This window comes from Macaca fascicularis, chromosome 5 (assembly GCF_037993035.2).
Source record: "Macaca fascicularis isolate 582-1 chromosome 5, T2T-MFA8v1.1".
Lineage (NCBI taxonomy): Eukaryota > Metazoa > Chordata > Mammalia > Primates > Cercopithecidae > Macaca > Macaca fascicularis.
In genome coordinates this window covers 170,965,306-170,992,278 of record NC_088379.1, presented here as the reverse complement: position 1 = coordinate 170,992,278, position 26,973 = coordinate 170,965,306, and the positions used below count along the sequence as shown (strand labels likewise).

Sequence of the window (26,973 nt, the reverse complement as noted above, 5' to 3'; positions counted from 1 at the left end):
AAATAATGAATAAATGCTTTATACATGTAGCAAAGGCTGACAGATATGGTACTGGACTTGGCTGTCTTGTCAGCAGAAATTGAAAGATAAACTGAAAATCATAAGTTTAACTTATCAGACTGTAAGCTGTCAGTAGACAGGAATTCCTTCTATTGTCTTAAAAATTCCCACACATTTACATTGTCCAAAGCAGATGCAAAATAAATATTTGGTGAAAGAGTAGAATAAATGAACCTGTTAAAGAGACTTTGAGGAGAAACAAAAGCAGACTTAAGAGTATTTCAACATGTATGATTACTAGAAAGTAATAGAAAAAAAGAGGTCTACCAGAAAAATTCCAACCTAGCTGAAAAAACAAACAAGTGATATCAAAAATTCTCAGAATAATAAAGGAACAGGAGTTGGGAAGTTGGGACTCTAATTTCAACTATTACTAACTTCTTGTGCTATTTCAGTTACCATTAAATTTTTTAGCCTTAAATTTCTCATTTCTGAAATAACAGGGCAGGCTTAAAGAATATCCATGGCCTGTTTTGCCTAACAAATTGTGATTGGGGTTCCTCACATGGTATCTGAATGGTTGTGAATGAAACAGGGAAATAAAATGAGCCTAGTCACTTCCATACTTTGAAGAGATTTGCTTAATATTTCTATAAAGAAGCATTCAATCTTCACCTTATAAGAATGATACTTTTATATTCATTTTCTTCCTAATCCAAAAGTTTTACATGAGAAAATATTACTATAGTAGGAAGTACATTATCTTTGGAGACAATCAGAATTAGAATAAAACCCAGGCTTTGACACTATTTTAGAAACTGCAAATTAATCGTCCAGATTTTCACTGGCTTCATCTGCAAAATGAGGATGATAGGATCTATGTCACACAGTTCTTTTGAGGATGCAATCTATGTAAAGTATGTGTGTAAGACTAAAATGCCCAGTGCATTCTCTACCATTGGATCATAATACATGACCTCCGTTAAGATAAAATTAGATCCTCTTAGTGGAATGTTCATCAGAATACAAACACTGCAAATGGCGTGCATGGGAAGAAGTCATGCAAATTAGGGAGGTATGGAGTTTTGCTGCTGTAGGTAACCTTGGGATTATTATTTTACAGATGAGAAAACTGAGATCCAAAGAAATGATCTTTTCAAAAGTTTCCTGCTAGCTAAGGGTTCACTTGTAGCAGGAACCCAGATGTACCGACACACTGAGACATAATAGAACCTCAGTTATCCTGCTTACAAGGGGTAAAAAGAGACAGCATAAAAATAAGTTTTTATAAAAATGAATAAGAAAAAATAGATAATCTTAAAATACTGTATCATCAATTATTTAAACAGTTTCGACAGCACATTTTCACACTACATTTTTGGAACCTATGATGACGATATTTTCCAGAATGTGATGAACTCTGTGCTATCAGTGAAACATTGATTAAATAATAGGATTTTATTTTTCCACCTCTTCATTAGGTGACAAATTATAAGAAAAATATTGAAAGAGTAAATGCCAAATGTGTGGAAAATCTCTCATTAGCATGACATTTCTCTGGTCTATGTAAGATTTTCCTCATGTGTAATATTTATATTAATCATAAGAAGTAATTAATTTGTATTATTGATAGAAGACAAATGATTACTATTATTAATCAGATTACTATTCTGACAATATCTTTATCACGGACTTCAGTATAAATCAAATGTTCATAATAAAATGAATGGAAAATAATGTTGGATAATGGAATAGCTAAAATTATGAATTACAAAACAAAGTGAAAGAATAAAAACAATCAGCAGACATTCATGACAAAATTTCATTAAAATTATTTCATAGATGAATTTGTACGTTTTTATACTGTGTTTTCCAAGACAAATTTCTCCCATGTATCAATCTTTTATGCATCAGCAATGCCACTAGGTGTCAGTACAAGCTAAATGACCAGTTAATATCTACATTTAACTAATACATTGTCTTAACTGAATGAAAAGGGGACATTCTATAGATATTTTATGGAACATATAACGAAACTGTCTCCAAACTATAAATAACATTACTCTATATTTTTGTCTAAAATTTTTCATATTTTTTCTAAATTAAATTCTATTTCTTTAAGATTCCCAGAACAGTTCGTTGAAATGTGTAAGAGTAAATTAGATTGTAGGATTAGGCAAAAGATCATGTTGCCTACCAAATAAACAAAGGAAAAATAGAGGCTCTGTCAAACAGATCAGTCTTAAACTTATTTATAAAAATATATTAATGTAAAATCTAGCTGATCAGATAGGTTATTAGATAAAACATACATTTTTAATATCAAGCCATAGATTTCTATCTGTTAAATATAACATAAAAATCAAACTGCTAATGTTAATATGAAACACATTATATGAATATTTCGGTACAGTTCTACTTAAACAAACTGCACTGATCACAAATCAGGCAAAAGCTATTGGGTCTTCCTAAATGCTCAAGAACTGCGAAAATCTTTAGGTAGGATGCTTGTGGTTCTGCAAATATTTCACAAAGTGCTTCAATGAAATTTCATCTGCTATGCTTGGAGATTTATTTACAATCCTATTATTGAACCAAATTCACCAGAAGAGAAACCTGGATCTTAGTCCAAAAAAGAGAAACACGACTCAAATTTGCTGACCTGTAGAATGTGTGGCTTGAAAGCCTTTTCTTTGAACGGATGCATCAGAAACAAACCGAACAAACATTTTATTTCCAGTAGCCACAAGGGGATCTGGTATCTTGTTGCCACATAGTCGTCCAAGAATTGGTGACTTTTCTGTTTCTCCATCAAATACTTCTAAGTGGTCGTAAGCACATTCTTGATGCTGCTCAATCTCAAATTCACTAAATGCCTTTTTTAAAAAGAAGAAATAAAATTTTTTTTAAAAAACAAATCACTCAAAATGGGACAATTTTGGGGACAGAAATACATATTAATGAAATATGTTCAGGGCATACTCATAATTTAATACATTTAGAGCATTATTGAGAAAGATGTGAAATCGATAAAATATGTAATATCTGAAAAGACACAATGAGGAAAACAATGTAATGACTTCATAAGAAATTCCACTATTTGGCTATTAAAATTCTACTATTTGGCTATTTGGCTACTATTGCAATTCAATCTCAGAATTTAAACAGATTATTAAAAAATGGTATTTTATTCTGAATTTAATCCAAAGGATTCATCAGAAAATTTCAAGCAATCATATTAAAAGATTGGTTCCTTCTGGGTTTGATCATCATAGAACCCATTGGCCATTATCCTACCCCTGGGCACTTAAACTAAACTCAACAAAGTATTATCATACTTTTACAAAACTTAAATGCAACAAATCTTCATAGTATAAATGAAAGGAGAATAACTTTCACTATATATTTCTTTATTTAGCTCTTACAAACCCTGTCATTAGCAAACACTGATAATACTTAATGCTAGAATATTTTTAACTTACTTTTCATGTAGATGGTACACTTATTTTAATATTGGACATCTTGGAGAGTTTGAATGCTTGGCTCTTATTTATGACATTTAAAAACTATTCTAATTTACCTGTGTCATAATTTTCATCTGTGTGACTTAGCAAATTTAAAATAAAAAAATAATTAAATGTATAGCACACTGTAGATCACAAAGCAAAGTTTAATTGAGATGGACTGAAAATAACATTGTCCAAACTATTAATAGTTACATAAATTACAGGTTATTTTCCATTTCCAAAGGCTCTTTTCTTTCCCCAGAAAAACCATCATACATTGAAGAAATAAAGCTGTGATTCCTACTTAAGTCTATAGAATAAAACTAAAATAATATAAAGAAAATAAACATGAAAAAGTATGAAATACATTTCAAACTTTCTTAAAATGCTATAATCCCTACAACAAAATGTTGGCACATAAACTTTTAATAAACTTATTTTATTTGATACAGTTTTGCTGAAGTGATCATAATATTCAGTCTATTTGAATACATATCAAAAAAAAAAAAGACTAAAAATTTCTCTGTCTCAGTGTGAACCCACTATCTATTCCATACCACACTACATCACCCACTATCACTTCTGACTTCAGAGGAGTGAAGAAAGAAATGAAAGAAACAATTCATGTTAACTAGGGAGTAGAAGAAAGAAATGGAGTTACTTAACAGAAGAAAGAAAAGGGGGAAAAAAGCTGATCTCTCTTTTGTCTCTTTCCACTGCACTCTACTTAAAAAGTAGAGATAAAACATATTATAACCAACAAGCATTAGAGTAATTGTTTATTATAATCATGATGGATGAAAAGGAATGCTTACTTCATTTGAAGAAAGACACTGGCTAGTACAAAAAGACTGAACATACCACAAAGAATCTCACTGGAAGGAGAAGACAGAGTAGGGAAATAGAGCGAACAAGGAGACGTCAGTAGAGTCCATCTATCCTGAAGCACAACACGCAAAGCAGGCGATAACTGAAGGAATGTGTCACTTGTTAATCTCTGTAACCCAGTAGAGTACACACATTGAGTGGGATGCAGAAGATCCTGAATAAGTATGTGGATGTCTGCGTAAATCTGTCAATGTATTTACCCAAAAACGTAGCTGACGTTTATGGCCAACCTCAAGTATGAAAATTCTACAGACAGGGCCTACTAAATCTCATTTTCTGCCTCTCAAGAAATAGCAGTCTGCTCCTATTACCATTGCGTACATATATACATTTCTAACATCGGTTTGTAATTGATAGGAAACCACTATGAGAAAATTGGCTTAACCGCACCTAGAGTTCTTTATTAAATATGAAACTAAGCTTCTGAATTATAAATGTAATGTAATTTCAAGAGGAAAAACATTGGTTCAGGAAAAGAATATCTAAAAACCACTGCATGTTGAGCAAGTATCTCTTTCGATTGTGATTTAAAGTCATTTATTTGTAAATATACAGATCAAATAACCAGGGAAACCTGCTGTGTAGAAGAGAGTATTTTAAGAAAGTTGGAGGTCGTGGCATTCTAAAGTATTTGCTATAAGTAGTGGCTAAAGCTGGGATCAGAATTTACAGACCACACATGTTCAGTCCATTGATTGGTCCATTGAAGACTGAATGAGTGAGATAAATAGGTGATATTTTTCTTCCTAATGAAATGCAGGATGTCTAGCCTAAATCATAACATCTGTTTAACAGAACAGAGCAACACCATACAAAGTGGCATTGAGCTGGTGGGCTGGGGGCCATAGTGACAGCTGGTCTGGTGCCAACTGGCTACAGCTCTTTATCAAATTACTAATGGAATCAGACTGAGTCTCTAAGAGTCATATTAGTCAAAGGTTCCATAGTGACATATACTCTAGTGATGCAAACAACTCTCATTCATTAAGGTATTAATGAATTTTCTTTTTGGAATAGGTAGCAACTTGTTAGGTCAAATGCCAAGGCTGGGTGGTCCTTTTCCAGAAATCAGTCTGAACTGAAAGCTCCACCACACACAAGCAAAGGTGTGACTAACTCACAGGCTGAGATCTCGGAAGCCTGCCCCTTGTATAGTAGAGATACCCACACAGAGAACCTTCCACACACAGTGACTTTACATCAACAGAAAATATTTCCAGGCCACAGAAATGTATTATAGGAACTCTTTGGAGAGGAAAAACTTCTAAAATATTTTTCAGAGTTCATAATGATAAGGCGTGATATGTCATGTATCACTTTATTCTACAACAGAAGCCGAACCATGAATCTCAATATCTAAATAATAAAGAATGTGCACATTTCCAGCCACCAGGAACCAATGCCGCAGAAATGTCCCCAGAAGACACTACTTAGGTTCCCGAAAAGCCCTGTAAGTTCACAATGGATACAGGATAGCTGGCAAGGCTGAATGTATAAAGCTGTAAGGAACTCAGATTTCCACTCTAACACTACCTTCCTTTGGTAGACTTAAATATTTTTCTTAAGTGTTGAAAAATTTATAAGTATTTGGGTATTAAAAAACTTTAAAGCATACTCATTCCATGATTATATTTCTATAATTTTAGGGTTACTAATCTAGGTTTTAGAAAGGCCAAAAAAAAAAGTGACTAACCATGGGCCCTAGTCAGAAATCCTAATGCATTTCCCACAAGACAAGCAAGCTAAGAGATTAAGGAGTCCAATTCAAAAGAAATAAAATTGAACTCTCGATATAAGCTGTGGAAATAATAACTTTATTTCTGGAACACCCAAGCAAGACCAATTACCTGGCTGGCCCCTGGCCAGGCTTCCAGACGCTGTTCACTCATATGAACATCTGTAGAGGTTCTTTTATTGAAAATACAGGCGATGGCTAAAGAATGAGGCCTTACAGAGTAACTGTATATATTCACAAAGGACGAGATAATAAAATGACAGCACTTAATGCAGAAATAAAATTTAGCAAGGGTGAACATTTAAACTAAAAGAATTAAAGAGACTGTTGCAATTTGAGCAACTGTAAGATAAGCTTTAGAGGTCCCTAGTCCCAGCCATCTTTCACCTTTTCCTGTTTTTGGTAAAAACTGGCATTTGGTTTCCCACAAAATATGTGAAGGATTAGAGGCCACTGGAAAAACATGGCATCATGGAGTACAAACCTCAGTCTCCTAATTCAAAAGAACCTTTCTTCTCCATGAGTGCTCTGTAACTGTGATCAAATATATTTTTATGGATTTATGATGGATAATTATTTAACAGTTGTAGATGTTTGTGTTTTTTAAATATCCCATATATAAAGCTATAATTTGTAACTGTATGTTATTTAGCAAAACTCAAGGATATGATAAATCAACTAAAAATGATATAAGCACATTAGCTTATTGCAGTATGCTCGGATGCCTAGAACTTTGTTTGTTAGTATTTTGTTTTGAATGAACATTAATTCAAAATATAAAAAGGTACTACCAAATTTAATGATCAGTTGAGTCTTTTAGAACCAAGACAGGATAAAAACAGGGATAACAGATACTTGTGACTGCAATTTCTTTGTACTTTAAAGCTATAATCATTCAGTCAGTACCTCATGATTAAATAAACGCACACATGCATAATAAAAACAAAGCAAATGTGTCTTTTGTGGGTCTCTGCTGTAGCAGATTGCCAAACTCAATGCCTTAAAACAACACAAATTTATTCTTCTACAGCTGTGGAGGTCAGTAGTCTAAATTGGGAAGGCAAGGCTGTGTGTTTCTAGTTCAATTCTCCTCCCCTAGAATCCTGGCAGCCTTAGTGATTTGCTTTACCAACAGAATGTTCCAAAGTAATGTTCAAGGGCTTCTGAGGCTTCCACGGCCTCTTGGGACACTTTGGGGATCCAGGATTGACAGAAAAGAGTCTGGTTCCTTTGAGACCGCCATGTTGCAATGGTCACGTGTGGGTGCTATAGTTGTCCCGGCTGACTCAGGCTTTTAACCCTCCACATCAAGATGACAGACATATAATTGCAACCACCTCAACCCTTCAGATATGCTTCCAGGTGAATCAATCAATGTCACATGCAACAGAAAAATTACCAGCAAAGTACTACTTAAATACTGATGCCACTCCCTCAAACTATGAGATACAACAGTGCTTGCTTTAAGCCATGAGGTTTTGGGCTATTTTGCTATGCAGCAGTAGATAACTAGATCAGTGCATAAAAGGTAATAACTGCATTATAATGCCTAAGTCTCAATATAAATCTACAATAAACTGACTCTGATAGTTCAGTTCTCATGTTAATGTACAATAATATATACTAGATTTAGATAATCATACTGTAAACTGAATATACATATGGTGAATGAACATCATGCACATGAATGCTCCTATCTCACAAAGGGCATATAGGAATTTTATTGTAATTCCTATTATCTATAACTGCTAGATCATCTAAGTATCTTTTTGAGTTATAGCCTTATAACCCAAATTAACCAAAATAATTGTGATCTCAGACACAGTGAAAGAAGGCTTGTTTATACCTATCAGCCACTACCTACATGTCACTCGACAAAACCATACATCAAGTTACAGGACAATTTGGGTTAGAAAGTACAGTAGGCTTTCAAAATTCATAAACTATGATTTAAAAAATTATCTCATAAAATTGTCTTCAGTGACAATTTTCTTTTCCTTGCTTCTAAACTGAATAGGGAACATGTAGAAATCTTGTGTTATCCTGATACCAAAACCAGACAATTACCCAACAACAGCAACAAAAAGCCTGAAGAGCAGTATCACTAATGAACATGGATGAAAAGCCTTCAACAAAATACTAGCAAACCGAATTCAATAGCACATTGAAAAGACCATTCACTATGATAAAGTGTGATTCATCCCAAGGATGCAAGTATCGTTCAACATATGTAGATCTATAAACATGAGGCAAGACATTAACAGAATGAAGGACAAAAATGATCTCATCATATTAATAGAAAAAAAATTTGGCAAATTCAACGTCCTTTCATGTTAAAAAAAAAAAAACTCTCAACAAATTAGGCATATAAAGAATGTGCAACAACACAATAAAGACTATGTATGACAAACCCACAGCTAACATCATAATCAACTGAGAAAAGCTAAAAGCTTTTCCTCTAAGATCCGAAATAAGACAACGATGCCCACTCTCACCACTTCTATTCAGTATAGTACCGGAGGTCCTAGACAGAGCAATTAGGCCATAGAAATAAAATGCATCCAAATTAAAAAAAAGAAAAGTTAAATTATCCCTGTTTGCAGATGACACAATCTCATGAAGAGAAAACTCTGAAGACTCCACCAGAAACCTATTGGAAAGTAATAAATAAATTCAGTAAAGTTGCCAGATATAAAATCAACAGGCAAAAATCAGTCACATTCTTATTTACTAGCAATAAACTATCTGAAAAAGAAATCAAGAAAACAATACCATTTACAACAGCTCCAAAAATTATAATACCTTGAAATAAACTTAACCCAGTAAGTAGAAATCTCTACACTGAAAACTATAAAACACTGATGAAACAAAACACAAATAACATTTTTTTCAAAGGAACAGAAAAAAAGAAAACACTAAAATGTGTATGGAACCACAAAAAGACTGCATAGCCAAAGCAATCTTGAACAAAACAAAAACTGAAAAACAAAAAAACCAAAGTTAGAATCATCCTACTACCTGACCTCAAAATATACTACAAAGCTATTGTAACCAAAACAGCATAATACTGGCATAAAAACAGGCACATAAACTGACAAAACAGAATAGTGAGCCCAGAAATAAATCCACACATTTACAGCCAACTGATTTTTGACAAAGATGCCAAGAACACACAATAGGGAAAGGAGAGTCCCCTCCTATTGTGTTGGGAAAACTGGATATCCACATGCAGAAGAATGACATTAGACCCATATGTCACACTATATTGAAAAATCAATTCTAAATGAATTAAAGACCTAAATATAAGATTCAAAACTATGAAAATTACTAGAGGAAAACGTAGGGAAAAGTTCCATGACATTGGTCTGGGCAATGACTTTTTGGATTTCACCCCAAAAACACAGACAAGGAAAGCAAAAATAGACAATGGGATTACATCAAACTAAAAAGCTTCTGTACAGGAAAGGGAGCAATCAACAGCGTGGAAAGACAACCTACAGAATGGGAGAAAATATTTATGAATCATACATCTGATACTACGCTAATATCCAAAATATAAAAGGAATTCAAACAACTCAATAGCAAGGAAACAAATAAACCTATTTATGAGCAAAGGGCTTGAATAGACATTCCTCAAAAGAAAAGACACAAATGACCAACAGGTATTTGAAAAAAACGTTCAACATCACTAACCATCCAGAAAATGCAAATCAAAACCAAAATGAGACATCACCCCACACCTGCCAGAGTGACTATTATCATAAACACAAAAGATAACAAGTGTTGGTGAGGATGTGGAGAAAAGGGAATCCTTGCATACTGTTGTTGGGAATGTAAATTAGTACAGCCATTTGAAAAAAGTTAAAAATAGAATTAACCTATTGTCCAGCAATTTCACAACTACTGAGTTTATATAAAAAATAAATGAAATCAGGATGTTGAAGGAATGTCTGTTGCTCCCATGTTCACTGCAGCACTACTCACAATAGCCAAGATATGGAATGAACCTAAGTGTCCATCAGTGGATGAATGGATTACAAAATGTGGTATATATACACAGTGGAGCCACTAAATGAAGGAAACCTTGTCATTTGTGGCAACATGGATGAACCCGCAGGACATTACATTAAGTTAAATAAGCCAGGCACAGAAAGATAAATACTACATGGTCACACTTATATGTGGAATCTAAAATGATCAAACTTAAAGAAGCAGAGAGTTGAATGGTGTTGACCAAAGGCTAGGGTGGTTGAGATGGGAAAGGGTTGAGTAGATTTAAGTAAAAAATACAAAGTTTCCGTTAGATAGAAGGAATAAATTCAATAGAACTATCATACAACATGGTGACTTACAGTTAATAATACATTATAATCTTAAAAAATGCTAAGATAGTGAATGTTAAGTGTTTTTTTCCCCACAAATATGATCAAAAGATGAATAATACATATATTAATTAGCTAAATTTAGTTATTAAACAATGTACATGTACTTCAACATATCACATTGTACATGGTAAATACATGCAATTTTATCTGCCAATTAGAAAATATAAATTGAAAAAAGAAAAAAAATTCTTTCTTATTTTCCCACCCTACCTATAGAAAAAGGAATATCAATCCATGAATTGTGAAGAAAGCTCCACTGTAAACATAAGGACCCAAATGTTTTCTTTGCCTTTCATCCCTGCCCTTGCCCATAATGAAGCCAGTTGGTAACCAAGTATCTACCAGGAGCTCTTGACCTAAGAGGATTAAAATGTTTCATAATTGTTCAAGTTTCATTGAACTCTTTTTCTAAATTTCAGTTTTGGTTGAAATTCTTCCATAAAAATTAAAGATCTATCCAGGCATGGTGGCTCACTCCTGTAATCTCAACACTTTGGGAGGTTAAGGGGGGCAGATTTCCTGAGGTCAGGAGTTCGAGACCAGCCTGGCCAACATAGCAAAACCCTGTCTCTACAAAAATACAAAAATTAGCCAGGTTTCGTGACAGGTGCCTGTAATTCCAGCTACTTGGAAGGCCGAGGCAGGAGAATTGCTTGAACCCCGGAGGTGGAGGTTGCAGTGAGCCGAGGTTGCACCTTTGCACTCCAGCCTGGGTGACAGAGGAAGACTCCAACTCCAAAAAACAAAACAAAACAAAAACAAAAAAATTTAAAGATCCTAAAGAAATCAGGCAAAATGCTTTTATTTTACACATTGTAACATCTTGATGAAATTTCCTGTATTATAAATGTCAAAGTACATGGGTCGGTGATTGAATGGTTTGAACTGTTATTATAAAGTATTGTTCACTAAATGACTATTGGCTGATATCTGCAATAATAGTGATTTCAGTTTTAAAGTAGATAACACTAGATAACAGTTACATTACATGCAGAAAGGCAATCGGGGAAAAAAAGCAATTATAGTGTGAAAATGGCAAGAGTTAAAAAATATAGAACCAAAATGTTACTTGGAGTGGGTGGCTAATCTGTTGTGACACACTTTCTACTAACCCTGGCTCTTAGGATGCTATTGAGAGTCTGGCTTTATATGAACATGATCCGTGGGATAGGATGGTGGCAATCAATATTATGCTATGAATCAGAAGTTCTGGTGTGGCAGCAATGTGTGTTTTCACAAGCCTTCCAGGTAATTCTGACACATGCTAGCATTTGAGAAAACCTAGCTTACACTATAACTACTTCCACAAAAAACACAAATTCCAATTCCTAAAATAAAGTTTAATACTTGCGTTAAAGCTCTCAGTTTGCTTCTGAATATTACCTTCTTAGGATACCAGCAGGTATGACCATGGTTGAACAGACATGCTTTATGTCCTAATTCTCAAGTTGAATATTGGCAAGAAAAATAAATCCTGCAATTTGTGAAGGAACAGATTGCCCTTGAGTTAGATGGGATGTTTCAAGCTGAAAGATATATAATTGAGAATGGATTGAGTATTGCTATGTTTAAAACCGGGGTATATTAGGAGTTCTACTTCCCCTTGGATATAGAAAGCTGGAACTAGTTTTACTTCTACCCTGACAACAAGAAAAAGCCATGATGTAAAGTGTGAAAAAAAAAAAAAACAAAACAAAATCACGACATTGGTTGAACACACCAAAGCATGGAAATCACAGTAGTCTGAAGTCTACTGAATGTCAGGCCCTTCCAAGGAAAGATGTGACAGTGGCAGACTACAAGAGGAAGAGATGTTGGTATCGTACAGCCAGCTGAAAAGCATTCTGATGAAATTGGTGATGGCTTGGTGAAGGTCATGTGTGGATGAGGGGAAGAGGAAACTACAGACACGAGGGGAACTTGTACACACTTGCAGATCCTTTTCCGTGGACCTCCATCTCCTGCTCACAAGAACATTTGTGGAAAAAGCAGGAGGTGGGTGAGTGCCTTCCTTCGTGTTTCAGGCTTGAGAAAGGGAAGTGGTCACTGCCACGAGAAAAGTCTGAAGCCTCATTGTATTTCTTCTTCAGAAAACACAGCCTTAAGCCTCTGAAGGAGAAGCAGAAAACCCTGCCACCCCGACGACAAAGGTACAGAGCCACTGCAGGCAGAGGAAATGTCAAAACAAAACTGACAAAACAAAATAAAACCAAAACCAAAACCTACCTTTCCCCTACGGGAAGTCCTGGATTCAGGATCAACTACCAGTAACATTAGAGATCTTCTACCACTAGGAGACTGAAAAGAAACTCTCTCCCAAGGAAGATTCATAAGATATATAGACAGAGTTTCACTGCCATGAAGAGAAGAAAAAGGATCACTGAGAAAGCTCAACACCAAGACCCGAACATGCAGGGCCTGCCTAAGGTGGAGTCTGTACTGAAATAATAAAGAACCCTTTGCCTTCACCACCAGACTAGCAAGCACCAAGTAACAAGCAACTGCCATCTATCACTGATAAAGACAAAAAAGGGTGGAGAGGAACGATATTTGTGCTGGGGATGAACAGAGAAGGTACGAGTGAAACAGAAGCATTGAGAAAACACCTCTTAAATCCCAACCTCCACCCGAAGAAAAAGGAATTTGAAGCCCGTGGTGCAATGAAGATAATAATAGAACAAGAAAATCCAATCTTGGCTTAATTAGATCCACCTAACACCCTTCTTCACACACACAAATACACTAATAAGCTAACACAAGAGATGCATCCATTTCCAGACATAAAGCCTCTACCATTGCACACATAATGTCTTATTTTAATAAAAAAAAAATGAGACACAAAAGGCAAGAAAAATCAAACACTGCTAAGAGACAAAACAATCAACAGAACAGACCTGAGCCCATGGCCCCTATGTTTATATCAAATGGAATTTAAAGGAACTACGAATTTAACATTGATAAGTTAAATATCCTAGTGAAGATGCAGAGAATATGCAAGAACAGATGAGAGATTTCAGCAGATAAACGGTGTTATGGATTGAATTGTGTTTTTCTAAAATTAATGTTGAAGTCCTAACCCCCAACGTGATATGTTTAGGGCGGTAAGAGACACCGGAGCTCTGTCTCTCTCTGTGAATACACAGAGAAAAGGCCATGTGAGTATACAGTGAGGTGGAGCCATATACAAGCCAGAAAGAGAGTCCTCACCAGACACTAACCCTTGTTAAGTACAGCTTGATCTTGGACTTCTAGCCTCCAGAACTATGAGAAAATAAATTTCTGTCGTTTAAGCCGTAAGTCTGTGATAATCTGTTATGACATCCCAAACAGACTAACACAACTGGAAGCTATAATAAGTGAAACGTAAATGCTAGAAATAAAGAACATGGTAATAGAGATAAAGAATGCTTTTGACAAATTTATCAGTAGATTCAAGACAGCTGAAGAAATAATTACTGAATTTTAAGATAGGTCAGTAGAAATTACTGAAACTTAAACTCAGAAAGAAGGGCAAAAAATGAACCGAATATCCAAGAGTTGAGGAATAACAGCAAACAATCTAGTCCATAAGTAATTTGAATCCCAGAAGAGAGACAATGGCACAGAAGAATTATAAGAAGAAATAACAATTGAGAATTTTCAAAAATTAATGACAGACCCCACAATACAGATGCAAGAAATTCAGATAATTCTGAAAAGGAAAAATACCAAAAAATTATTAAACAGAAACATACACACACATAAACACATACACCTGCATACATTATATTCAAATTGCTGATAAAAAGAAAATTTTGAAGGCAGCCATAGAAAAAATAATCATGAATTATGATATAATGATAAGATTTACCAAAGAAGTATGGAAAACTATGTAAGCCAGAAAAAAATGGAATCATTCAAGATGGAGAAAGCAAACTGTCATCCTAGAATTCTATATGCAATGAAAACAGCTTTCAAAAGTGTTAATGTACATGCTTTATACCAAATATAAAAATAAGTTCTTCAGAAAGAAGGAATATGATATCCAACAAAAATTTGGATTGAGACAAAGAAATGTCTTCATGAAAATCAATTTTTCCAACTCTCTTAAGAAAATGAACTCCTTAAAAGAATGCAGCCTCTATATTTCAGCCCATAAGGCTCAGGAAGTTACCATAAGGTTCAGGGAATCATCCTCTCAATCAGGACCTTGGACAGGACTGGAGAGCAGTTGAGTTCCTCTAGTGCTGTCTCTCAGCATTTAGGATCCTTCAACAGTGTGGCTGAAATGAACTGATATCTCTGTCTGGGAAATCACTTACAACTATGGAGATTGGAAGGACCTCCATACTAAGAATATGAATTTCTTGGCAACTGTCTCTGATTTTATTATAATGTTGTATATAAATAAGGCCTTTTTATTGGCCAATAATAGTCACTGAGGGAAGAGTCAAAACAAGAAATTTAAAAATTAAGCTTATGATTGGACTCATCTAGTGAGCTACCTTGGACTAGTAGCCTCACTCCTCAGACAATTTTTGTCATTATAGTGCCTGCTGGGCTCTTTCCTGAGCCTTGTTAGTTGGCACTGCCTTTTGCTTCTAAAAACAACATATTGCAGGAAATTGTTAACATTTCTACATTTCTATATTTTTATTTCTTTAGATTATACTCTTCAAACACTCTGTGGCCTATAATGAAATTTAACATTTATTATCAGGTTATTATTTATGACCAGGCCGGAATGCAAAATGAGAAGAATGCAAGAGAGATGAGACATTATACTCATATTTGAATTACTCATGCCTGATAAAATGTGGGCAAAATCCAAGGAAATCAGTATCTTTGTACAGAGGGCAATATATCATGCAAAAATAATATTCTGTACACCACACGACAAAATTGATTCTATTATGAAAAATACATATGTATATGGAATTGGTATAACCAGTAGAATATGTTATGCTGGGTTTAAGTGAATTATTATTCTGTGCTTTCTGGCAAATTTCTGATTCTTTTATTTCTTCATTTATTTTCCAAATTTGAAAATATAATTACCAGTAATATATTAAGAAATAAAGACTACTGTTTTGAAGCAACTTTGGTAATGCCTTATAAAACAACCAGAATAAGAAACACTAGAGGAGAACAACGTGGCAGTCACCTTGATCTAGGAAGTCAAGTCAAGGATTTTAGTGTAAGGAGGAAAGCATGAGACAAAAAATCTTTTCCAGCTGCCTATGATTCAATTCAATTAGATAAACTTCCATTTTATTTCCTAGTGCTTGTAATGCAAGACAAGGGCAGTCGGGTTAATGGAAAGTAAAAGGATGTGCTCACTTACTAATTTGATTCGGTGGCCGGGAGTGGCGCTGATCTCCCAAGTGCATTCTTTCCTGCTTGGGTACTTGTCTGGCCAGTTGGGACTGGTGATGAGGCCACTTGGACTGTGGATCTTCTGTTCACACTCAGCTGTACCAATAACCATAATATCAGACAGTGTGGCAATCCAGCCCAGGTTTGAGGCAGAAAGCAAGCAGCCTATTTGCCCACTGCCCTGCTGAAAGATTTTCCTGAATACCAGCTAATTATCACTTCCGTGTCGGTTATCATATTCATCTGCTCTGGGAAATCTGTTGCTGAGTATAATCAGCCAATGTTTGTTGTCTGCCTCACATGAAATTAAGTATTTACCATAAATCAGATAAATGCCTAAAATAAATTGAACTTTTATTTTAAACTGATGGGTCTGTGGCTCAGACTTTAACAGTGCAACATATATTGACAGTAGAGAATATCAACAATGGGTGTATTTAATCCAATGTCACAAACAAACATCATTGGACTATGCCATTTGCAACTTTTTTCCTATTAAAAGAAACATCATTTACAGCTAATTAACATCATGAAGGCACCTTTTGAATCACGTATTTACATTTTCTCTCTCCCTTAGTTAAATATACACTTGAATACCTGTATCATAATTTTAGCTTCTAAAATAAATTAGCCCTAATTTTATCAAAGCAAGTGGAAGCACTAAGAGGAAAAATAAATGAACAGCTATTAGCCCTAGAGATGCTTCTGAACTTCAAAGGATACCTCATTCAATCAGTATAATTATGTAATTTTTTTTTTTTTTTTACAATTAAAATAAGCTCATTTTAGACAAGATCTTTCCACATGGTTAATGTTAAATTTCAAAAACACTTATTATCCTCAAGCTGTGTTCTTTCTATATAATTTAGGAAATTCTATAACATACATCCTTGTTTAGACTGGGATTATTTGTTAAGTATTGTGTACATATAATTTTCTAAAATTTCCTGAGCAATACATTTGGTGAAATACTTTATTCAACGGAATACACACCGGTTATACCCTTCGGGGCTACAGGGCAAGGGTAACATGGCCCAACATTAGTTAGTGCACTTACTGTAGTTGCTGTTGGCCCCGCTGCTGCAATCATTCATACTAGACCTTCACCTTAATTGTGCTAGGTTTCCATAGGGAGATTTGTATTTGCAACAGAAGATTACAATAAAGTGGAAGGTAAAATTCAGTTCCTGTCTGATAATCTATGATTATGGTAGCAAGACATAGCCTTGAAAGTTTGGATCCAGTCATGACAAGGGTTTTCTAAATTTCATCGTCCCTGTCTCAGCCTTGCAATGTGAAATGTGATCTCTGCAGGATGTGGCGATGACACTGAGACTAGGTTGAGAGGCTCGTTGCTAAAGTGTACAAGGAGCATGTACTATAGTGAAGGTAAAAGATGATCCAACCCCTTTCCTGGCAATAGGACAAGTTTATTAAGGTGCGTCTGCATGTTGTTTTATCTATAATGAAGTTTCCTATATCATTTATGTAATGAACAGAGACATATTTGTACCTGTGATCCACAGGCTACATGTATAATCTATAATCTATAAAAGCTGTCTTGTTTTTTTTTCTCTGAATTTCCTTCAATGTCTGCAAAACAAAAAACAAAAACCTGGGCCAAGTGCAGTCGCTCATGCCTGCAATCCCAGCACTTTGGGAGGCCGTGGCAGGTGGACTGCTTGAGCTCAGGAGTTCGAGACCAGCCTGAGCAACATGGCAAAAACCCGTCTCTACAAAAAAATACAAAAAATTAGCTAGGCATGGTGGTGTGCACCTGTAGTCCTAGCTACTTGGGAGACTGAGGTGGGAGAATTGCTTAAGCCTGGGAGGTCGAGGCTGCAATCAGTTGAGATCACACCACTGCACTCCAGCCTCGGCAACGGAGGGAGACCCTGTTTCAAAATAAAAACAAAAAAGAAAACCCCCAAAACCCCCAAAACCTGGACCTATTTCCTAATCTATTGATTTAATAGCATATCTTATCTTACCAAGTTACAGATATTATGCTTATACATGAAAGGAGAGAAAGAAAAATTCCTGCTTGTATATGATTCTGCACAATGTCATTAGCTCAATGAGAAAAAGAAAATCCTCGACATGTAACCATATTTCAAAGGAGTTGAATGGAACAAGGGTCAACTCAGGATATTCTCTATTATTGCAATGTTTACACAAAACATTCTTATCTAACTGTGGTTAGAGTCAGGTACCTTCCAATGTACATATGGTGACTAAAGTTATAAAATTTGCCTTAGTAATTCTCCTCTCAAAACATGCATAAATCCAACTTAAGTAGAAAATTCGGGAACAGACTGTCAAAGAAAGAAATAAGAGCTGAATAACTATTTAAAGTTCTCGTCTAGTTCATAGTGGCTAAGGGGATTAAGATTACTACTTTAAAAAAGTTGTGGAATTTTGTAAGGCCTTGGGGACAAAATCGGGTAGGGTATGATTGTGCTACTATTAAGCTTTTCTGGACCAACACCATGACTTCAAACTTTAAATGACACAGTATCTACCATTTTCAAATGTCTTCCCTTTGGTAGGCATTTGAGTTTGACACTCCTGGTATTTAAAGGGACATCACTTATGTAGCACATGCACAAGATATACAAGATATTTTTGGGAGGAGTATTACATCAAATGCAAAACATTTAGCAGAAGTTAAGTTTAACTATGCATGCTGTTATAAGGTCTGTTCCACAAAGACCTGGGGAGAACGTGGTGCTTTTCTGGCTACCAGATGGTATCCTAGCAGCTACTATGTCTGTTATACAAAGCTACTCTAATGCCACCTATATGCAAAGTAAAGATCCAGTCATTTGCCTTGGATCTTTGAACATTACACAGAATTTTGTTTTTTGACATTTGGGTAGCCCACCATGAGATCACTCATTGAAATGATTAACTCTACTTGGAAGCAGTGCTTTATCCAAACCACATGCAATTCTACATGTTGTCAAGAAAAGTGTATTCCTTTCCATACCTTCCTTGCAATCATGTTTATTTTCATGCAGCACAAATCCATTACGGCACTGACACATGTAGCTCCCCATCGTGTTGACACATTCGTGCTGACATCCACCATTATCCTTGGAGCATTCGTCTTTGTCTAGCAAAGAGATCAATCCCATGGTTTAGTAAGTAACTTTAAAAACAAAGGATATCAAAGGGAGTCATTTAGTTGTGGTTAACACTGCCAAAGGGTAAACTAAGTCATGGTTTCTCCTGTTCCCAACATAAAACAAACAAAAATGTATGATCTCTTAGTTGTACCCTTTCCTTGTTTAGCTAGTAGCCTCGTACCATGAATCAAATTTCCAAGACCATTAGTACTATGATAATAACTTGTAACCCTCTTTTATTCCTATGCTGGAGTAGAAGTTTTAGGTAGGAGAAAGAGGGAATCAGTAGATCTTTCTTTCAAATTAACCCTAAACATTTACTGCTAATTTTAAAAAATAAATTTAAAATTGTGCATAGTTTGAATAGGGGCAAGAAATAGCATTTAAGTAGAGGGATATCCTTCAATATATTAACCATGGTATACAGACAGAGGCTAAACAAGGTTCCAAGATTTGTATGTAATCACTTAAAAAAATCACTCAGTATAATTACTGTAGCTGATTTTTTTTTCCCCATTAACTTTGCGGTTATGCTTAGCATTAATGAATTTGGACATTTCATAGCATTCCAAGCAGAAAAAAGGCATAATTAAACTATTCTACAGAAGAAATGAAATTTATGTATTTTAAACAAATATACTGTGGCAGACAAGTTTATTAATAAGTCATCCCCTAAAAGGGCTTTTAGTGTGCTAGAAGTAAGGTAAAGATTAGACTAGGAAATATGAGCCCCCAAAAATAGCCAACAAATTCACTACAGGGAAAAAAGCCAAACTAGATTAACAGGCAGTCAATTCGGTGAGGCATGAACCATCACTCATGTCACTCAGCTGTCATTCCATAGCTGGCCTGTCCATTAACGTCAAAACTGGCAGATTGTTCCTGACACACATTCATGATGGCACGTCACTCAGACTTTCATCACTCCCACACATAGAGAATGAAAAGGACGAGTTACATCATATGAGGAGTTAGGCTGAATTCAAATTGGACACTCTCAGCTGATTTTGCTAGTGAGCACTGGCAAGCTCTTGGTGGCATAGAAATTATACTATTTTTGCTTTTTTATCAAATCTATATTCATTCCATGGAAAAAATGTTTAGGGAAGGTATTTTTATCAAAGAATCTGATGATAATTTTTAAAGGTGCATCTATTTTGTCACATTTGAAGATTGATTACATAACACACACACTTACAGGTGACATGAATGCATTGGCACTATCTGAATATTTTAAATACACACAGGCAATCTCAGTTTTTAAAGGATATATCATAATTAGTATATTTGTGAGTTATGTGTTCTCCACCTATCCTTGACACTTCCATTATTCTTTCAACACTTACTATGGAGAATAAGCCAAAAGCAAAACAAAATAAAAGCAGAACAAAGACAATCATTCTGTGAAAGAGCATCAAACACCGAAATGTAGAAAAAAGTAGCAGTTAATAGAAAATTAGATTTGTATAATCAATTTTAGAGAAATTTAACATAATTTTGAACTCTTATTCCATTAGCTGTATCGACAGTGAGAATTATAGTTTATGAATTACAAATGGCTTATACAGAACGGGTGGACAGTAAACCATACTTCCTACCACCGTAGGAAATCAGCTGCCTGCATTTTCTAATGCAGACGGTTAAGCAATGAATTGCTTAAATTTGTTTTTCACTCTTACTTTCCAGAGGCTCTTTCCCTTACGAAGCTTCAGAAAAACGCTTCCTTATGAGTGAATGTAGAATTTATCTCTGCTAAATGGAAGAACCAATTAAGAAAATGCTGGTGACAGAATTATTCTGAAATAGACACATATTTCCTTTGAAAATGTTTATATAATGATGGTTTTATATACTTAATATAAGACCTGATAGAGTGAACTTTAGTTGTACCCTGGGTCAACCAGAGTTTTGAGAGTAGCTCGGAAACCTAACAACTATATGCAAAGTAGCTTAGAGAAAATTAGTTCACATTTGCAATTGACTGATAAACAGATGAACTGCTCAGAGACAAACAGTGAAGAGGCAGAGATGGCCTGAATCTCACCCTTTTATTGGTACCTATTTGGATTGCCATGCATGAAAGATACAAAAATGTTAAAATACAAAGATGAACACAAGTGTTATTCAATAACACATGCATTATTGCTGTGTTTAAATCCAGTCATTTTGTAATAAAAAGAATTCCAAAACATAAAATATCCCTAAAATCCAAACTTCATTCTAGTGGAAAGGTCATATTGCTCATATTTCGGAGTATAATTCATTTCAAGATCTATTAAAAAATAAACTGACCTATAGTAATAGTAACTAAAGAGAGATAAAATACAAAATGAAACCAATTATATTTCCATGATTTTGTAGCCAACCATTAATACTCTTGCTGTGCTAAAGATAATAATAATAATTTCAGAATAATTTTTGGAAGAAGAGAAAGCAGAGGAGGAGGAGGAGGAGCAAGAGGAAGAAGAAAAGAAAGAAGAGGAAGAAGATGAAAGAGAACAAATATAAGACAGGGAAGAAGAAGAGTTATTACTATTTATATAGTCATTATTCTCTAAGTATCTGTTATTTTTTACTTTCCCAATTTATCAGAGTTTCCTGCCTTCATTTGCACATCTGATATAGCATAATTTAATTTAAGGTTGCATGAAATGAAAAGTTACCAGTTAGGCAGCTAGAATATACTTATGAGTTAGTCTAAATTTTAGCTAAATTCAAAACTGAACTAATCAAAATATCATCTAAAGGCAAAAGAAGAAAGTTATTATGTCCTGAAAAGTAGCATATAAAACTGTACCTCCATGTGTCAAATAGTCATATGAAAAGAGAAAATTTCAGGAAATCATTGGAATACTTAAAATTATCCAGATGTTTTACATCATGCAGACTAAAAATATTTTGGTATTTTGCACTATATTTTGAAAAATATTTTAATTCATCTGTGGAGTAGTAAATATGGTGTGGTTGTTTTAAAATCACTTGTTTGAACAGGAGTTAATAGAGTATTCTAATTAAAGTGAATGCAATTTTGGATTTCTTATGTTGATGAGAAATGGCAACTTCATACAAGATAAGTTCTGCAAATATATCATAGATTTCTTATTTATGAAAGGCCATCAAACTTGGAAAAAAGTTATTAGCAAACATAATTAACTTCTGTCCATTTCTTCTCTTAGGACAAAAACTCTGTTTTGAAGAATACAAATCCAAGGAAAGAGAAAAGGGAGGAGGAGAGACATTTAAACATTTCTCATAATGTCTGCGTAACACATTCAATAACTGAAATTTCTATCAATAATTTATTTGAAATTTTCTGGCATTTTCATATACTAGACACAAAATAAAGAAAAAAGTGTTTTTCTTAGTGCTAGAAATAAATGTTTTATTGAGGAGAAATAAAAGCATTTATTTTCTGCAGATGGAAATTAGCCCCCTTCTCTGGAATGGACATGTCTGCTTTCCATTCCTTCATGTAAGATAAAGACAAGGCCCATCATTAGGAAAAAGGAAGGGGGTATTCTTCCATCAGAGGCCTACAGCGAACCTCTGAGACTATCAGAGGTCATCAATCTATGAATGATACATACTGGATGGAACTGAAGTTGCAACCTGTATCAAGTTCTTGCAATATTCAAAAATAAAAATTTTCTCTTTGCAGAAAGCTTCCTTATCTGTAGGAAAAAGAAGTCAATTGTCCAAGCAATGGAACAGAATTATACAAGAGCAGGTATTCTCAAATTAAATGTTCAGGATCTGAAATAAATGGACACATGCACAGCACACACAGGCCCGACATAAAACTATCCAGTAAATAATCACCTACAAAAAAGCACCAATAAACACTAGGAGAGCTACAACAGAGATAATTTTCTGTTTCCATAAACATGCAAATATTTAAATATCATTAATGGTGAAAACTTGGAAGCAGGATTCAAAATCATAAAAGAAAGTTGTGTTACTGTGTGTAATTAATCACCTTAAAATTTTGTTAGAGTAGTATCATGTCGAATTTCATCTGCAAATATCAACAACCATTCCATGAGAGAAACAGTGGACAAGAAGGACACTTACAAATATCGAGACACACTCACAGGAAGATAAGATGAGGAGCATGTCAATTGAAATTACTTGAATTTAGAGCTAGAAAGATTGCAATGCACACATTATTTTAAGTGACTCCTCCATTTGTTACAGACAGATGAACTGGGAGTCGGAAAACGAGTTTTAGTCCATTTCTGTCCTTGAGCAAGTCCCTAGGCTTATCAGCAATAGTTAGATCACATTCCTAATAGATTTTTCCCTGAGGGAGACTGCTACTATTCTTCACATTTTCTGTTCTCAGAATTGCAGAGTCATAACTGAATCTTTTCATTAACAGAGGGTTGCCTATAAAAGGCAAAATGCCTATGCTCAACGCTCATTGCCTGAAGTCATTTTTATATTATCTCCAAATAATGCTATAATTAAAATTTTAAAAGATGTCAAGTTCCCAAATGTGCTAATTTTTTCAGGTATAAAGTCCTACTAATATTGCTGTTATGCTTAACTCATTTAAAGAAAAGAAACTCTTCTGAGCGGAATACTCTTAGCTTTGCTTCCTCACTTAAAATTAAGAAATTGCATCATGTATACCTATGCAGACTTGCAGACTTGTGCTCAAATATGTCATATAAAATTACGTTTGGTTTTACTATCATATAAACTAAATCATTGTGGTTAATCTAGTAACAAATCTCATTTAGTCCAAGAAAATAACACCAAGCTATCGTTGGACCATATATCTTCTAGAAAATGTCTATGCCACTATATTCTGAATTACCTGAAAATAAATAAAGCCACACATAATTCTACATAATGTTCAAATGGTCTTATGTTGGCTTCCTAATTTCTTTATTTGCTTTAATATTACTTCATTGTATTGCTCTTTAAATATACCCTTGAATAAGTGTAGCATATTACACTGATTTTTACAGAGCAGCTTATAAATTATTTTGCTATAAAATCCAACGACTTCTTAATTTTTAAGCTACGGCATTTTCATGACTCATTTATGATATTTAGTCAGAATTGATAGATGAGAGTTTCTTAATTTTATGAGTATGGAAGTGATGTGAATTATTCTGCTAAAAAGTTCTTAGAGACATCCCTTCAATGTTATTTCTTAAATCTAAAAAGTGTTTGTTTTAAAAATCTGAGGCTATGTGCAAGGAAAGCTAAAATCTCTTATGCAATTATTTTATTAGACAATGATATGTTGAAAATAATACTATAAATATATTATTTCATTTTATGTTAAAACTTAAATATATTTGTCTTTTTCCTGATGTATCACTTAACTGAAAGAAAGCTAGAGTTTTATTTTTAATAGCTTTCTTTTCCAAATACTATAGAATCACTTATTACCAAATATTATTTTTTACTATTACTGAGTTCCTTGAAAATTCTTAGAAGTTCTTGGAAAAAGAATGTGGAACAAATAGCTGAACATGTTATATTCTGTGTTAAGGTTTCATAAAGCCACAACTACTTCTGAAATTTTTAGAACACTAGCTATAAACATAACCATTTTAGACTACGTGTTTATAAAATATCTCTTGATTGATGTATATAATATATTAACATCTTTATTAGATTGCCTCTAATAAAATATTTGGGAATTTAACTCAATTTGATACGCTTGTATTAATATTAACTTGTAGTAATATTTATTAACTAATGAAGAAATAGGTGTCTATCAGGCAATGTTTGCAAACTAGAAATATTTGGCTAACAGTAATAGGTGGAAACATGATAGGAGCTTTTTTTTCTTTTAAATTTATTTTTATATTTTAATTAAAAGAAAACTCTGAGAAGAAAATGGAGAAAACGATAATGCATCGTCTTTCCACCCTAACCAAGCATTCTTGGTATTTTCATATGGCAAATTTCAGGTTTGTTCCAACCTGCATTCTTAGCTATCTAGACAGTGCATGCACTGTTTTATGCCTAGATTTCCATTAACATTTTACCGCCCACAACATCTTACACCATGGAATGGCTGAATCATCTTTGTAGCACAGAAGAGTCCACAACGTGCATTTGCCATAACTTATTTATGATTTTCCTGTTGTCGCAATATCAGCTAGCTCCAAATTTCTGTCACTATCACATCATTTTGAAATTCGTTTTCCAGATTTCGAGATATTTCTTGATGAAAGAGTCCCATGAATGGGATTTCTGGGGCAAATGGAGTAGTCATTTTAATGACTCTTAAAATTTCATTCTGTAGAATTTGTGACAATAAATCCAGTAACACACTTTGTCAAAGCCCCCCATAGTGAGTTTTAACATTTAAAAAAACCTTAGATTTTGTTTGTGAACTATAGTATCTTTATAGTTGGCATATTTACTTTCTAATAATGTAGTTACAGTGAATTACTTGGCTTTTGACATATGATTATATATTATCACACTGAAAGCATTATTAGAACTCTAATATTTGCAATGTGAACAGACATCAATTAAAATGGATAATCTTCTGTAAATTATGACTTCATAAGATCATCATAATGAGGACACTTATTCACCTAAACTCTTATTTTCTGCCATCTCTTGATATAACAATAGCAATTTATTACAAACATGTTTTTAACCTTCCCTTTTTCTGGGCAAACATCTTTCCTGCTAACAGAAACTCCCAGGAAATTAAATGTGAAAGAGATCTAATCACTCATCCAGAACCACAGTATTTTAAATATCAATCTGACAAACAGCCAAGACTTTTTAATGATTCACAAAGTGAACCCTGAAAATTTATACTTAATAATAATTGTCTTGGACTTTTACAAAACAATAATCTAATAAAGAAGTGAAAATTATATCCGCTGTTGTTTTCCAGGTCATAAGGAAAAGAACTAATGCCATTTGCCAAGGTCATGATCAGTTCTTATGGTTAAGAAAATGGTCTTCAGACCAAGAGATACTAGGTTTAAATGCTCTTTGACACCGAGAAGCTTACTTAACTCCTCAGCTGCCTCATCTGTCATATAAATATGTGAATATAACAATATAAAATGAAATTTTGGGGTTTAATTTCTTCATGAACTTCATTGTTCAGTTTAGTTAACTAATCATCAAACAATCTAGGCTAGACTCTTTGAAAAGTATTGTCATGTTAATTGATTTATATATATATGTATTTTAAGTGCACTGATAAATACTTAAAACATGGATGATTATATGAAATCAATCATACAATCATCCATGTTTTAAGTATGCATCAGTGAACATGATTTACAGCAAGTTACCTGTTATTGGCTCAAGTACTACCAAGGTGCTCAGTTAATTTTACAAAGCACAGTTCCACAGAGATAAAGAATAAAGACCATATATGCTCATGTGGTAGAGAACAGTATCTTCTGCACAAGCCTTCAGAGCTGTATTTCAAAGAATTAAGGAAGCATCTCTTATATTTCAACAGTGCTGTTTCTAAGGACATGAATAATCTGTTTTTATAATTTGGCAATTTTTTTCTTACCAAAAATATCAGAAAGCAAATTTTAAATTTTCTGAGTAACTAAATTTAATCATACTTTGTAGTCAGTATTTGTAGCATGTTTCTTGTCTTAAAACAATTTAAAATTAAATATAAGACTAAAGTAACATAAAAAGGATCCTGAATACATTATTTTTAAAAATTATTTTAGATTCATGTGGTACGTGTGCAGGTTACATGAGAATTTTGCGCAATGTTAGGGTTTGGGGTTTCTATTGAACCCATCACCCAAATAGTGAACACAGTACTCACTAGTAACTTCAATTATTATGACAAAATTCATTTACTTCATAATTTCAATTTTTAAAATAAATATTTAGATAGCGCTAAGATAAGTAACCTGTCTCTACCTAAATGCTGGGTCACTTAAACTTCATAAAACACATAATATTTATAAAACAGTGAAGTCTTAAAAAGTCTCATTTTCATTAAAATATTAAAA

General features: G+C 34.0%; 1 protein-coding gene across 2 annotated transcripts in view; it reads right to left on the bottom strand.

The window, feature by feature from the left end:
* TLL1 (tolloid like 1) overlaps positions 1 to 26,973 on the bottom strand; it is a 225,490-nt gene that overhangs the window by 7,767 nt on the left and 190,750 nt on the right. For both annotated transcript variants that reach the window (XM_005556244.5, XM_005556245.5), the window contains 3 exons: positions 18,859 to 18,984; positions 15,838 to 15,965; positions 2,663 to 2,876 (listed from right to left, as the gene is read on the bottom strand). In XM_005556244.5, coding sequence (XP_005556301.2) covers positions 2,663 to 2,876; positions 15,838 to 15,965; positions 18,859 to 18,984 — 468 coding nt within the window. The remainder of the gene's footprint in view (positions 1 to 2,662; positions 2,877 to 15,837; positions 15,966 to 18,858; positions 18,985 to 26,973) is intronic.